Below are 15,521 nucleotides of genomic sequence, written 5' to 3' on the forward strand. Positions count from 1 at the left end.
GCTGCCACTCCGAGACCCCTGCGGCGTGCGCAGAACGCGCACCTAATATGTGTATAAGAATCGGTTGGGTGGATGCGACACACACACACCACACACACACACACACACACACACACACACACGCTTGTGATGAAGAGCGAGTGGAGAGAGGAGGGGAGGGGACCGAGAAGATGCTGGTAGGAGGGATGCGGGCCTATCAAGAATAGGGGTTGTCGACGGATTGGGGATCTCGACGAGAAAAGAGGTAGGTATTGGGGTGCCTGGATAGATGCATCAAGCGTGCTCTGTCCCCGGAACATGCATATGCAGCTAAGAGAAGAAGCTGGGTGGAAAGCCGGGTGGGGAACCCCAGAGCAGGAGAGGCAACCGAGAATTGGAAGAGCATCTTATTATAGAGTCGAGCAGGCCTCCTTAGGGTGTTATGCGACGCATATTGGTAAATCCAAGCATGCTGGCGTTTCTGGCGAGTTGCTGGAACATCGGCCAACCGGACCCCCTTTTGCGCCATGACCCCCTTAGCCGCCAGGCCCCGTCCAAGTTATCGGCGGATGGATGACAATGGGCTAGCCAGCCACAAGACAGCGATAATGCGACGAGACTTAGGCGTCGGCAGCCTAGTTTCTTCGGATATCTATCAGCGCGGGTTAAAGGTCCTGGGCAGGACGATGGTTACCTGCTGTGCCCTACCCAGCTGCGAATGGCTCTGCACCCGTTGGGGAGTCAGGTGATGGACGAGCTGCAGCAAAACGAACAGGCAACTCGCCTTCCCTACTCTAACCACCACCAACACGGCTACAACTACGGGCCGACCAGAAGAGGACGTCTACGAGATGTATCCCGACCGAGTAGACGCGAAGCCAGATGTGCAACCAAGGAATCGATCGGTCTTGAGGGGGAAACACTCGCCGCCTCTGAAAGCTGTACAAGTCAACTCCTGCCGTGTTCATGGGATGTTTTCTATGTGGGGTGCAGCAATGTACGCAACCACTTAACTGACTGAATTCTCAACCACGTGTCACTTGTTTGTTGACCTGTCTCTTGTGATTCTCCTGTGTTCGGCTTCGGAGGAGAGGGGAAGAGAAGTGAAAAAAAAAAAAGCTCCAAGTTTTGTGCTTTGATCGCTCATGCACTTTCCCAATTAGGCAATTCGTGGAAACCTCTTCTTTTTCCGAGGTAGCAACCGAAAGTCGACGAGTTCTCGCCTTATCGTTGGCTTTAGGGCTACAAAGGGGGCAGAGAGAAAAAGAAAGAGAGAAGGGGGGGGGGGGAGGTGAGTCAAGGCGATTATATGTCTCAAAGGGATCAGGTAGCAGGAGGGAGCGGGATTACTATAGGAGGCAGTGGGTAGGGACATTGGCGCTGATTGCTGATTCACTACTGTGACGGTCCATCGCGGGGTTCTGACACAACCAAGATCCAGGTTGGGTAAAGCGGTGGCTGAGAGTTGGGGGGGCAGGGGGTAGTAGTAGTAGTGGTGGTGAACTATCGTCGATTTCGTGGCCGTCTCGTAGTCGAGGTCGGTAAGAGCAAGACTAGCAAACCAGGTTTGCACCCTAACCAAGAACCGGGCGTGAGCGGAACGGCACCACGGGTAGCAACTGGGTAGGCATTTCGTGAGGAGCAGGAGGAGGGTGATACGGAGTTGTGGGGATTCTGCTCTGTTGAGCCCGGTCAGTTGCCCAATGAGCAGGGCGCCGCCTCGTAGATGATATGATAACGCAGTTTCTGAATCATTTCTCGCTCGCTTGGAGTCACGCCGGCTGCAAACCCTGATTTTCGGGACTCTCTTTCTAGGGTTCGACGGGTCCGAGTAGGAGAAGGAGAAGGAGTGGTTACCAACTCAAGTACGAGTTCTCTCTTTCTCTCTCTCTGTCCGTCTCTCTCTCCTCGTCTCTCTCGGGGAGGACCGGGCGATGGAAACTGTCCCTCGTGCGCGACGATGCCCGACACATGGATACCGCACCAACACTGGCCGTGAGCGAGCTAAGAAGGATCGTTAGGTGAACTCGCCGATAACGCGGGCTACGAGATTAGTTTTGGTGGGCTCGGGTACGCGGCCAAGAGTTCGCGCGGAGCAAGATAGCGACAATTAATCCCGCGTAAACGCCGGGTGACTCCAGCGGCATAAGCAAGGAGGAAAGCAGGGCGGGAAATACCTGCCTAGACAAAAGGCGACCGTAGAGGAGACGAGAGAAGGAGAAAAGGCCGGGGCCGACGGGGGAGGCGGATAGATAGATAGATAGATAGATACTTGGACCTCGCGACGAGAGCAGAGGGGAGGAGGCATGTATCTATCCGACGCCGCGCCCGTACGTGTCTTGCGCCAACGATGACCGTACGCTCTTTTCGAAACCGAAGCCGGGGACGCAACGATAGGTATATGGACGTAGAGGACGCGGGCAGGTAACGGTTATCCGAGTTGGCTAGACGAGTTTCTCGACTTTGCTCTCTTCCCTCCTCGTCGCTCGTTTTCGCGGGAGGTAGGTAGATTCTTCCCTCAGGTGGGCGTGGCTGCCTGCGTGGGAGGTGGGGGGTGGTAGTGGAATAATCACCGCCGTAATCATTGCTTTTACGAGGAGGCGAGATGCGTTAAGGCAGGGCTATGTAGCAATGGAGGAGGGGGGAGCGAGGCGGGTAGCGGTACGTTCTCGCCTTACCCATCTGCGATCGCCGACGGGTGGTGATCAGGTTGGGTTTCAGTGCCTGAGGCAGCGCGCTTTGATTACTTTGATTCTATACGCATGCACATATACCTGCATACACATATCACATACAGGTAGGTATATACATACTAGGTATATACATACTAGGTATATACATACTAGGTATATACATACTAGGTATATACATATACACATTATTGTTGCGTTGCGTTGCGGGCGGCCTATGAGGAGCTCGCTTATGATAATAATCGCCATGATGATGTTTGGTTAGTCGAGACTTTTATCCATCTTGAGTTTCAGAGTCAGTGTGTGAGAGGCTCCCTCGCCCAGGCAGGTCATTTCTCTCGCTGTATTTCCCTCCCTCTCTCGTTTTTTCCCCCTTCTTCTCCCCATGACAATATCCTGGGCGTAACCCCGATGGATGATCAGTCAATTTTCATCCCTCTCCTTTTCTCTCCGTTTTGGCACGCTTCTCGCACACACTTACCTCCTACGACAAATATATATACCCGCCCACAACGCATAACTGTCACCGTAGCATAGGTATATGCCGTACCTGCCCCCGTTGCTAGTAAGTAAATATTCTTGCCCTGCCTTGTCGAGAGGGTTTTTATTCCCATCATTCTCATTGCCATTATTATTATTATCAGTATTATTATTACTACTACCATCATTTCATTCTTGTATCTCTCCTCTCATTTCTCTTCTTCTATCCCATTTCCTCGTCTCCCCTCCCTCTTCCCTTCGCAACCACACTTTCGCAACACTTTCGCTCCCAACAACAACCTTCGCAACAACCCTACGAAATCCCCGACGTCGCCTGGCCTAACTAAACTCAGCTTGTGGGTGGAATTCATCCCGCGACCTGCCTCTATTTCTGTCTCCATCGCTTCCTTCTATGCAACTGTAATCATTCCTCCGCCTCTCTGTCTCTCTTCTCTTTTTTCTCTCACTCTTCTCTCTCTCTCTCGGCCAACACTCGCAATTACTAAACCATTGATAGGCTGCCCTGTCTCTTCGGTAAGCCTCCGCCGTTCCCTTTAGTGTTTCTCCCTGTAGTTGTTATCGTCGTCATTGTCATTGTCATCATCACCATCCTCAGTAGAAGTTTGAGTGGCGACAGCATTCAGAGTGCAGCAATTGCTAGATGTTGCTTCATCATCTCCTACATGCTGTTGTTCCCTTCTACTTGTTCCCATTCCTCCATCCCTCCTCTCTAGAGATGTTCACAATTCGCACACACGCACACACACGTACGCACCAACGCACGAACCCACCGCACACATCCTGCTCTCTTTTGCTTCTCTCTCTCTCGTTCTTAATTCACACATTCACTCCCCCCTGCTCTGCTATTCGCCCACCCGGCCAACATAACACCAAGCATCACACGTGGGGATACCTGCTTATATTATACAAACACATCTTTTTCTCTTCTTCATCCTTCTCTCTTTTTCCTCTCCCCCTTCCTCTCCCGCACAACATAACAACAGAACACAACAACACAACACAACGATGCGCGCACCCACATACCACAGCGCATAATAGCGACGACACGGCACAACACCACACAACACCACACAACACGTGCCGTCACCTAGACTCAATCTAGGACTATTTCCTAGTTGGAGATTTCAACCCAACCCAACCTCCTCTCTCGCACACCCTCTCTCACCCTCTTCTCTTTCCTTCACTTGCACGGCGAGTTAACCATCTGCAGAATCCAACAACAAGCTCATCTGTTCAATCGTCTCCAGAACGGCTCAATCAACCTAGTTGCTCTCTGGCGATTGATTCGACTGGTTGCCGGATTGATGAATGAAGGGACGGATTTATTGACTGACTGAGTGACTGATGATCGGCAACAAGTGGTCGGGCTTGCCTAGTCAGTAATTCCAGCCAAAACTTCCCTCCAATCCATCCATACATTTCTCATCTAAAAAAAACCCAACTCCGATTTGTTGATTCAGCCACCTTTGCCCAATCGACTCATCTCTCTCTCTCTCTCTCTCTCTTTTCCCTCCCTTGTCCCCTCTCATCCACACCCACACCCACACCCACAACACGCACATAACCTGCCTTGTTCTTCAATTGTCGCACAACCCTCGGCAACCACAATGAAGGGAAAACGTGCTGTTCGAAAGGCTCGCCAAGACGTGGCCGTCAAGTCGTCTTCGTCACCCCGAGTCCGAGTTGAAGAGGTTGCCGACGACGAGAAAGCTGGCCAGTTGGCTATCCAACCGCCAAGCCAGCCCCGTAATGAACTCGAGGAACGCGTCAACGACCTGGGCGACTCGTGGGAAACCGAGTCGCTCTTTGAGGATGTTATCGAAGACATCGCTGAAGATAGGTTCTTTGACGATGGTAACCGCCTACCCCATTCCGTCTGCCCGTTATCGTCATCTTGCCTAGCTTTCTAACCGATCTGCAGTTGACGCTTGCACCCCCGAGCAGGCCGTACAATATCGCCAACAGCTGCGAATCGTTGGGCCCCAGGAGTTTTGCAAGCAGACCGTCGAGGCGGGCACCGTCACGGCCAAGAAGCTCCTCACCGCGTTCGGGATCCGGCCGCCTGCTTTTCTCGACGGTCACCCTGATGAGTCTTACTACGGCTTGCTGACCTTGGCCCTGACGCGTGAGCTGGCTAAGCGCGCCAAGATTCTCCAGTATAACACGGTTGATGATGCCGTCGCCCTGCTCAAGCGATCGCGCAACATCATCGTCTTGACGGGAGCCGGCATCTCGACCTCGCTCGGCATCCCCGACTTCCGGTCTAAGAACACAGGCCTCTACTCGCAGCTCGAGAAGCTCGGCTTGGGCATAAACGACCCTCAGGAAGTCTTCAACATCGACGTCTTCCGCGACGATCCCACCATCTTCTACTCCGTCGCGAGGGATATCCTGCCCGATACCAAGGGCCTCTTCTCGCCGACGCACGCCTTCATCGCCAAGCTCCAGGAGAAGGGGAAGCTGTTGACCAACTATTCGCAGAACATCGATAACCTCGAGGCGAACGCCGGCATCCGCCCCGACAAGCTTGTGCAGTGTCACGGCTCCTTCGCCACAGCTACATGTCAGAAGTGTGGCTACAAGGTTCCCGGCGACAGCATCTTCGCCGACATCAAGGCCGGCAACATACCCCGCTGCTCCAAGTGCATCCTCGCGCTGCGCAGCGGCGGCAGCGGCAGCGGATCGGTGAAACGCAAGCGATCCTACAACAGCAAGACGACGGCGGGCCGGAAGCCCCGACGGAGGCGGTCTAACAACGACGATTTCGACGACTCGATCGACGACGACGACGACGACGACGAGCGCTACGACATGCCAGCGGCCGGGGTGATGAAGCCCGACATCACCTTCTTCGGAGAGCCGCTGCCCGACGAGTTCACCCGCCGGCTGGTTAAGCACGACCGCGACCTGGTGGACCTGGTGATCGTGATCGGGACGTCGCTCAAGGTGGCGCCGGTGTCCGAGGTGGTGCCGTACCTGCCGCCGCACATCCCGCAGATCTACATCTCGCGCACGCCCGTCGGCCACGTCAACTTCGACATCGACCTGCTCGGCGACTGCGACGTGGTCGTCGCCGAGCTGTGCCGCCGCGCCGGCTGGGACCTGCGCCACGACATGGTGCCTCCCGGCCAGACCGTCGACATCCGCCTCGAGGACGGCTACACGAGCCGCCACGTCTTCACCGTCGTCAAGCCCGAGCCCGGCCGCGGCCCCGCCGCCGCCGGCGCGAGCACGAGATTCTCCCTCCGATAGAGCGGCCTACGGGGGCGCAGGGTTTCTACGTTACGACATATATATCGCCCGACCGTGCCAACTAGGTACTTATTCCTCGCAATACGGCGGCGTTAAGGAAGAGGGTGTAACTCGTTTTTTTTCTGGCTGCTTCTTTGCTTGTTCCTTCACAGCACGGCGTTTATAGGATGTAAGTTTTTCCCGAGGCGGTTCCCGCAGAATAGGTCTCGGGCCGATCGACTACGAAGGTTACCGCTACTTGATCGATCCCTCCTCCATCCGACTTACTCTCGCGGCCTCACCGCGGCGTTCCAGCACGAAATACTCTTAAGAGGTAGGCGGTCACCACCACCGCTGTCGCCGCCGAGGACTTATTTTTTTCTTTTCCTTCTTTTCCTCCCCTCTTGCCCCCCTCTCAACGGGAAACGAGAAGAGAACCCCTCGCATCTATCTCGCCTGGATCTCCGTACCAACACGGAAGAAGAAGACTCGGAGCAACACGAGTTCACACGCGGGCGGTGTATCTGTCTCAGATGGGCGCCAAACACGACCCCGACTTGTCTAGATATGGAGGAACGAAAAGGGGGGAACGACGAGGAAAACCGGCTCTGGAGTGTTTCGACGGGAGGTTGGGGGAGGGGGGGTTGACATGGTCAATCTGTTGCATGCTAGGAAAAGGGCAAGGGAAACTGTTGAGAAGAGAGCAGGCACGAGAACGAACGTCGAGTTGAACGCTTCTTCGCCGCGTCGCCTCGCCCTCTACGCGGGTAGGGACCTGGAGGGGGGGGGCATGTCCATGCCACGGGCGCGAGAGAACGGCGAGACAAGACAAGGCAAGGCGAGGACCAACCAGCCTCGCGTCTGCGACGGGCGGGAGAGGGGAGCTGCTTTGACGCTTTCCTTGGTCGGCTCGGGCAGACGGACGGAACGGGACGGACGGTCCAGGGTTAGACATACAGGCGAACAGGGCGGACATGTAAGGCTAGGACTGGCAGACCGGACGGGATAACCCGACTGCGCGCTACTAATACAACTGGGACTTGCTAATGCCGCAAAGAGCGAGAAAGTGACATCTCTCGAGACAGTACGTGCGCATTCGATGGCGTTCTGCTGTGGGTACAGTGTGTGTCGCCGGGAAGGTAAGATTGGCTGCCCCGTGTGCGAGCGTAGAGCAATACCTACATACCTACCTACCTACATAGGCGTAGAGGCCTGACGCCCGGGTTACCGATCGTCCGCCATCCTAGCCCGCCCGCCCGTCAGCGCAGCGCAAGTTCCTCCCCGCCAGGGACCCGGCAGGGCCTGTGTGCGTGACTGCGACGGACGGTGATGAAGGGCGCGAAGCCCGTGTCGCGCTCGTACGAGGCTGCCAAGGAACCCAGCGTCATCGACCGATCGCCGGCTGCCTGGCTGCGTCTGCGTCTGCCTTCTCTGACTCGCGCACACGCAAGCACGCGCTCAACAGCGGCGGCGACGGCGTTCGCACCGGTGGCTGCCCTGGTAGCGCAGCTCGCTGTCCAGCCGCGCCTCCGGTTCTCTGCTGGTGTTGGGCTTACCTACAGACTGCGACGCATGTACCTGTATTGCTTAGGCAGATGTACCTAGCTAGGGACGTACAACGCACCTACAATATGCATCTCTCCTCGATCAATAACTTCCAAAAAGGAGTCGGTGCGGGAACACCGGGTCGAGGAGCGAGACGGAATAGAACAGGTTACGTTAAGTTTAGCGGTTCCGTAACCATTGCGTACTCGTAACCGTATTATATATGCACATATAGATATAGATATAGACGTATCCACCTCGTCCTCCGCGTAGTCCTAGAACAACTCGCTTCCCTCCGCTTCTTTTCTTCTCAGAAAACGTGTCTGTCTGCGGTACTTGTCCGACCTCCAACTATCTGTGCCTCATTACCTCTCCGTCTATGTAGTTATCTCTGCCTCCTCCCGTCCATGCATCCTTTTACGTTCATCTGCCCCTTACCGACTTTTCCCTACTGGTTCGCTTTTACTCTCAGAGCACCTTTGGACAAACTCCCCTGTCCGGCTAGGGAGACCCCAACCCGCTCGCGATATCCTCTTGTTATTCTCCCGAACGTCGTCCCGTCTGCGTCATACTCGCCTCCCCGGCTTCATTATTGCGACGCACATGCTACTCTCTAGCACGGTAGCCAGACTATCGAACCTCAAGTTATTACGCACCGCATAACGCTTTGCGCCCCTTACTCTTCACCCAGGAATGCCGGTTCTACTTGTGAGCTGCGCCCGTCGTCCGGGGCGACTGCGCCTACAGCAGGCTCTCGTACTTGGAGAGGCCCGACTTCTGGGGTGGTTGCTGCTGCGGGGGCTGGAGCTGGGGTGGGGAATTTGCCGCACCCATGCCACCGCCCATCATGCTGTTCATGCTGTTCATCCCGTTCATGCTGATCGGGTTCTTGTTGAGACCTCCTGCCATCCCTATCCCCATGCCCGAGCTCATCATGCTGTTCATGCTCCCGGGCGGCGACGATATGCCGCCAAAGCTGCTGCCGATACCGCCACCGGATGACTGCTGGCCGAACGATGACAAGGTCGGGTTCGACCGCTGCGCTCCCCCGGGAGGTGGGGGTAAGCTGAATCCCGAGGAAGCCGGCGTTCCGGTTCCGCCGGACGGCGGCGGTGGGAGGGAGAAAGAAGAAGAGGGGGAGGGTTGGTTAAACATAGGCCTTGGTGGCTGAACTCCTCCGAGGTTCAGGTTGCCTATCCCCGAGGCCACGCTGCCGAATGATGAGGCGGTTGGCGACGCTAGGCTGGCCGAGTTCGATGCCCAAGGGTTTGCTATTGGTGCCGCGGCCGTCGCCGTAGACCAGGTGGCCGTGGAGGAGCTCTGTGGTCCGGTCGAATGTCTAGATACCTGACTCGTAGTTGGCTGCAGAGGCTGTGAGAATTGGGTGGAGGTAGGGGTTAGGGCGGCTATTTGGTTGAGATCGGGCGTCACTGTTCGGAACGGGGTTGACGCTTTGGTGGCACCGAACTGTGAAGGAGGAGCGGCGGTGCTAGTAGGACTCGGGGTTGACCACGAAAATTGAGGTGATTTGGTCGGCGGCGACACGACTGGCGCGGCTGCCGGAGCCGAATCCCAACTCGCATCCATGGGGTCGCTCGTCGACGGTGCCGACTTTCCCTTGACGAGCCGTTCGAAATCGTCCTCCGTTGCCCCGTTCGTAGAATCGAAGGTCGTGCCGGTAACTCCTCCGAAGCCGATAAAATCGTCGCTGGGGGTCGCCGCCCTGACTCCGTTGCCCGTAACGGAGAGCTCCTGTAATTTCTTCACTTGCTCATCCTCGACCTTCCTGGAAAGAGACTTTATCAAATCCATGAAAGACTGGAATTGCTTGAGGTTGAGCAGGGGCCCTAGGCTCATACTCCACAGGATAGGCAGGATGTCCATGGCTACAAAGTCGGTATCCGCATTTTCGCCTACGACGCGCAGAACGTCCAGAGCCGCGAGCATGACGGCAGGCTCCTTAGTTTTTATGGCCTTGATGAGCGGAATGATCTTCTCCTGCATCGTATACTTGTCGAGAGCGGTCGACGACGACGACGTCCTCTTCTTTCCGGAAAGACCATCGAGCCCGTCGTCTGCTGACAAGGAATCGTTTGAGCCGCCGCAGAGGATGACGAAAGCTCGGCACCCACGGACTTTGATGGCTAAACTGTTAGTTTTACTGAATACGGTGGCGATGATGGGGAAGAGCTCGTTCTTGATGGTACTGAAATCTAGAACGGGCAAGACGACTGGTAGACTCCGTAGAGCGGCGTCGACGAGCGAAGGCGTCGGCGACTCAATAGCTGCCAATATGATAGGCAATACATCTAGACAACGCCGTTAGTAGGAATCCAGCAAATTGCACATGGTTCGCGCGGACGAGAATATACACCTACCGTCTTTGAACTCCTTGCCCGAGGTGTTCTCGGCGATCTGGCTGGCATTTTCCAGCACAACCATCAGTCCCGCGTCCCTAGCCGGGTCTTTCTCTTGTGCTTGTTTCGCGTTGGCGACGAAGATCTCCGTCAGCCTCGGCCGCACCTTTTCCCCGAACGCGCGCCGCGACGACGGCAGCAGGTCGACGATCTTGAAGACGTTCTGGAGGATGAGCGACAGGAGGTCCTTGTCCTTCAGCTCCTCCAGCAGCGCCGGGAGCACCTTCTTCTCCATCACCGACTTTGGGAACGACGGCAGGACCTTGTTGAGCCCTCGCATGAACTGGGCCTTCTCGTTCGCTGTCTTGGCGGGGAAGGCGTCGAGGAATCGGATGGTCGACACGAGTATGTTGTCGAAGAACTCGCTCTCCTGGAATTCTCGAGCCGTCATTCGCTGCGCGGGACGCCTGGTAATGAGCCGTGGCAGAACGTGTGCCGACAGATCCCTCGGGAGCGGCCGCTTCGACAGAAACCCGTTGCCGGTGGACGGCACTGTCGAGGACGAGGTGAATATCCTCTTGTAGGCCGATATGCTCCCGCTGCTCTCTATAGGGGATTTGTGAGGCGAGTTGTACAACGCGACGCATAGCAGCCCCAACGAAAACATGTCGGCCGAGGTGGTGAGGTTGTTGTCGAGGACGAAGTCGGGGGAGGTGTAGTCGAGGTTGATCTGCACGTATCGAGGCAGTCGAGGATCCAGGTTGAGAACTTCGGAGAGGCTGATGGGCGGGACGGAGGTGGCCTTGGTCGAGCCCTCTGGCGGACTACAGAACGCGAGGCCGCTGACCTTCCAATCGGACTGCTGGGGTGTCAATCTCAAACAGCTGCTCGTATAAGACCGAGATGACCCACCTTGGAGTTGATGAGCACGGCATCCGGCGTGAGATTTGCGTGGACGAGGCCGGCATTTTCGTGGAGGAACTCGAGGGCCTTGCTGATCTGGAGCAGGCCCTTCTGGATCTCGAGCTCGTCGATCTCTATCTCGCGCCTGCGCCTGACGCCGTCCGAGTCTTCGGTGACGTACCGACTGGAGCGGCCGCCGACGCCGCCGACCCTCTCCTGCTCATCCTTCTCCTGCAAGAGGCTCGCCAACGAGGCCGTCACGGCTTCGGTGACGAATTGGAGACCCCCTCTTGTTTCCTCGACGGGCTCGACCAGTTCTAGTATGCTCGGGTGACGCAATCGGGCGAGCGACGAGGCTTCCTTCTTCAGGCGTTCCGTTACCTATAGGTGGGGTTGGATTGGTTAGCAGGTGGTATACATATGGGCGTATGTATACATATATGATAGGTCCATCTCTAGGCGGGCATGCTCACTCACCTCTTCGATTGTGCGCTTAAAGGCGGCGGCGCCAGATCGACCGAGAGAACTCACTGCCGAACACCGGTTAGCCCAGGGGTTACGATATCTATCACACACATGCTTGGTTTGTCTACGGCCCGACCGTTCTGGAATACGTAGCAATCGAGCTCAAAGGGGGAACTGGAACCGAAACTTGGACCTGGAGAGGCTCACCATGCGACTCCAGCGACTTGCGCTCGAAGACGAAGACGGAGTAGGTCTTGCCGGTGGACTTCTTCTTGGCATCGTATATCTTCCAGGGGCCGGCGGTGGAGGTGACGGTCTGCGACACGGTGTAGTGGGAGTTGATGTTGGAGGAGAAGCCCTTTAAGGAGGAGAACATGGCTGGCGACAACGGCTGGTATCGTGGCAGGTGACGACCGTCATATCGCGGCGCGGCACGGCTCGGGGGGAGAGGCGAACATGGGTCTGCGACCCAGTGCCTCCTCTTCCCTGTTTTGGTTCTCCGGTAGGCCGGGTAGATAAGGCGTCCTCCTCCTCGTCGCGGATCGATCGGGCGGTCGAGCTCTCTCCAGGCAATCTCAGTCGAGGAGAAGGGGGGGGGGGGCGAGTGGGCTGTTGGTGGTATGCGGGCGACGAGCTGGGTGGCCGTGATAGTGTGCTGGATGTCGGGCGGGTTAGCTTGGAGTTGCGTTCAGCAGAGCACAGGATATCAGCGTGGTGGTGGTGGAAGTGATGGTGGAGAATGATCAAGGTGAGGTATGTATATAGGTGATAGGCGTATAGAAATTATGAGGTGATCTGAGGGCGATCATAGAGTGTTGGGTATCTGCATAATGGAAGTGGGAAGTGGGCTCAGGGGTCCCCTGCCTGTCTGAGTATACCTAGATGCTAAGCCGCAACGTGGCTCAAAGTGGCTTACGTACCGACGCGCGAGAAGCCACATACGTCCGCTCCGGCCCAGCCGCATCCTGCTGACGTAGCGAACCCCGTAACTCGCATCCCCCCTCTAACAAGCCTAGGCTGAAGCCCTCTCTATCACCCGGACGGCCTTTGTCTTCTCTTTTATGTGATTGAACCTATCTTTATTGTTTACTTCTCGTCCTGCATCGTCCCTCTCGCCCCCCTCGATATCGCACACATCCGCACATTCCATTGGCCCCGCCGCATCGGTACTCGCGTTGCGCTCCCTCGGGTCCAGGTCCTGGCTATCCGTGGCTACATGCGGCAGCAAACTCGTCCCGAACCAAGTATACCCGACGCCACTGATTGGACTGGACTACTCCTCTACCCTGACAATCTCTCCCCCCTCCCTTCCGACACCGCAACAAGCCCTCGCAGTAGTCATAGTAGAAAGATAGCGAAGCCATCATCGCCCTAGCACCCCTTTCACTTCCGTCTTCCATTGGGCTAACCGGGTAAACCCCAGCTTTGCTGTTACTCGCCGTTGCCGAGCGCCCCGTGTCCCTCTTTTTTCTAACCAGGCCGGGCAAGGGATCAGAGGACCCTTCATTTTTCCTCCTTGTTCCGCTCGGGAAATTGCGCCTCTCTCTCCCTCTCTTCCTGGCGATGAGCTGCTCTCTTTGAATCTCTCGCCCCTCCCTCTCGGACGTAGATAGCGCGTTTCCTCTCCGATCCCGTTCGCCGAACTCCCTAGACCTGGGCCCTAGCCACCAGCGCCCGTTTTCTCTTTCCCTTCTTTTTCGCCCCCCCCTTCTCGGCGCCTGCGTAAGACCAAGGTTCTGCGACTTGCGATCTCTCTCCCTCTCTCCTCCGGGCTGTAATTCCCTCTCGTAAACGATGCTTCGTCAGGTCCTGCCGCGTAGCGCGCGGGCCTTCCGAGCTTGCGCCACGTGCCGCGCCCCGCCAATGGCCGGCGCGGCGAGGGGTCGATGGTACAGCATCAAGCCCGTGGCCGCCTCGGCCTCCAAGCCGCTTGACCTGGACCCTTCGCGGCTAACCACCACCAAGACGACGTCGCCCAAGACGCCCAAGGACCCGTCGCAACTCGTCTTCGGGCGCGAATTCACAGGTTCGACAGCCCTACTTGCAACCCCCGGGGCGGCGCGAGGGGAGGACGCGCAGGCCCCGTCCACCGGTGTAATTAACAGTTGAGATGGGGAGAGAGAGAGGGGGGGAAAGAGAGAAGGTATCTATCGGCTAATTGGTTTGCTAGATCACATGTTGACGGTCGAGTGGACGCAGGCTGACGGCTGGCTCGCGCCGTCGATCCAGCCGTACCAGAACCTGTCGCTCGACCCGGCCACCTGCGTCTTCCACTACGCCTTCGAGTGCTTTGAGGGGATGAAGGCGTACCGCGACGCCCAGGACCGCATCCGCCTCTTCCGCCCGGACAAGAACATGGAGCGCCTCAACAAGTCCGCCGCGCGCATCGCACTGCCCACCTTCTCGCCCACCGCCCTCATCGAGCTCGTCGCCCGCTTCGCCGTGCTCGAGCAGCGCTTCATCCCCCGCGAGCGCGGCTACTCCCTCTACCTGCGCCCCACGCTCATCGGCACCCAGCGCACCCTCGGCATCAGCCCGCCCGGCTCCGCGCTGCTCTTCCTCATCGCCTCGCCCGTCGGGCCCTACTACCCGACCGGCTTCAAGGCCGTCTCGCTCGAGGCCACCGACTACGCCGTCCGCGCCTGGCCCGGCGGCGTCGGCGACAAGAAGCTCGGCGCCAACTACGCCCCCTGCGTCGTGCCCCAGCTCGAGGCCGCCTCGCGCGGCTACCAGCAGAACCTCTGGCTCTTCGGCCCCGAGGAGTACGTCACCGAGGTCGGCACCATGAACCTGTTCGTCGCCCTGCGCGACGCCGAGACGGGGCAGAAGGAGCTGCTCACCGCCCCGCTCGACGGCACCATCCTCGAGGGCGTCACGCGCGACTCCATCCTCGCCCTCGCCCGCGAGAAGCTCGCCCCCGAGGGCTGGCTCGTCTCCGAGCGCAAGATCACCATGCCCCAGCTACAGGCCGCCTCGGCCGACGGCCGGCTTCTCGAGGTCTTCGGCTCCGGCACCGCCGCCATCGTCAGCCCCGTCCGCAAGATCGCCTGGGGCGGCCAGATCGTCGACTGCGGCCTCGCCGAGCACGAGGAGTCGGGCGAGGTCGCGCTGCGCATGAAGAACTGGATCGAGGCGAGGCAGTACGGCGACGAGGAGCATGAGTGGAGCTACATCTGCTAGTGAGAGAAGAGGGGAAGGAAGAGAGGGTACTCGTGTCAGTAGGGCAGGGCAAGTGACGTGGGTTTGGAGGGCACGGGGATGGGACGGGGGGGTTCCCGGCGTGTAGGCAGCAAGGGGAAATAAAAGAAGGGAGAAGGACGAATCTGGCTCGGGCCTGTCCGGAGAGAGAGCTAGTTGGGCATAGACGGCATAATCGGCGTGACGGCGTACTCGTTTGCATGGCCTAATTATTAAAACAAGGGGAAGTATAAAGAACTTCAAAGCGTGATCATGTATTCCTGCCCCCCGGATCTGTTAGGACGAGCGGGTCGATACTCGACACCTCTCCCCTAATCGGCGAAGTATGCGGGACACATTCACGGTGCGTGGCAAGAAGGAGCTCATTGGCGCTGTATAAGTAGATCGCGAACCCCCCCTCTACCGGATAGGGGCCGAAGCGGTCCGTCTATGGCGGTTTCTCTAATCGATGATGGCGCCTCTCTCGTCGGAAGGACGAGGGGCGATATATGAACAGCGGAAGTGGTAGAGATAAAGAGAGAGAGGGAGAGAGATGAGGTGGGTGAACGAGAGGGGGAGGGGGAGGGGGAGGGAAAAAGCAAGCAAAGATAAGTCAGACGTCGTGTACATATCAGGTCTTATCTATTGCATCGCGGACATCCCGAGTTTCGCG

General features: G+C 57.4%; 4 protein-coding genes across 4 annotated transcripts; 3 read left to right on the forward strand and 1 right to left on the reverse strand.

Annotated features, from left to right (window-relative positions):
• The first annotated feature begins 3,493 nt into the window (after positions 1-3,493).
• Positions 3,494-4,350, forward strand: GGS23DRAFT_384667 (uncharacterized protein). The gene is made up of 2 exons (XM_051513468.1): positions 3,494-3,505; positions 3,667-4,350. Exon 2 carries the CDS (start codon positions 3,811-3,813, stop codon positions 4,270-4,272), a length of 462 nt encoding a protein of 153 aa, XP_051375086.1. The 5' UTR covers positions 3,494-3,505; positions 3,667-3,810; the 3' UTR covers positions 4,273-4,350.
• Positions 4,351-4,642: 292 nt separating this feature from the next.
• GGS23DRAFT_384646 (SIR2-domain-containing protein) lies at positions 4,643-6,676 on the forward strand. Its single transcript, XM_051513467.1, has 2 exons — positions 4,643-5,024; positions 5,092-6,676. Exons 1-2 carry the CDS (start codon positions 4,778-4,780, stop codon positions 6,420-6,422), a joined length of 1,578 nt encoding a protein of 525 aa, XP_051375087.1. The 5' UTR covers positions 4,643-4,777; the 3' UTR covers positions 6,423-6,676.
• A 1,444-nt stretch (positions 6,677-8,120) lies between these two features.
• On the reverse strand, positions 8,121-12,485 carry GGS23DRAFT_556844 (ARM repeat-containing protein). The gene is made up of 5 exons (XM_051515671.1): positions 11,879-12,485; positions 11,684-11,736; positions 11,216-11,587; positions 10,325-11,162; positions 8,121-10,255 (listed from the first exon to the last, which is right to left on the reverse strand). The coding sequence occupies exons 1-5, from the start codon at positions 12,045-12,047 to the stop codon at positions 8,688-8,690; spliced, it is 3,000 nt and encodes a 999-aa protein (XP_051375088.1). The 5' UTR covers positions 12,048-12,485; the 3' UTR covers positions 8,121-8,687.
• A 783-nt stretch (positions 12,486-13,268) lies between these two features.
• GGS23DRAFT_384798 (branched-chain-amino-acid aminotransferase) lies at positions 13,269-15,081 on the forward strand. The gene is made up of 2 exons (XM_051513469.1): positions 13,269-13,697; positions 13,842-15,081. The coding sequence occupies exons 1-2, from the start codon at positions 13,466-13,468 to the stop codon at positions 14,849-14,851; spliced, it is 1,242 nt and encodes a 413-aa protein (XP_051375089.1). The 5' UTR covers positions 13,269-13,465; the 3' UTR covers positions 14,852-15,081.
• Positions 15,082-15,521: the final 440 nt, after the last annotated feature.

This window comes from Durotheca rogersii, assembly GCF_024521655.1.
Source record: "Durotheca rogersii strain YMJ 92031201 chromosome Unknown GGS23scaffold_4, whole genome shotgun sequence".
NCBI classification, from domain to species: Eukaryota; Fungi; Ascomycota; class Sordariomycetes; order Xylariales; family Xylariaceae; genus Durotheca; species Durotheca rogersii.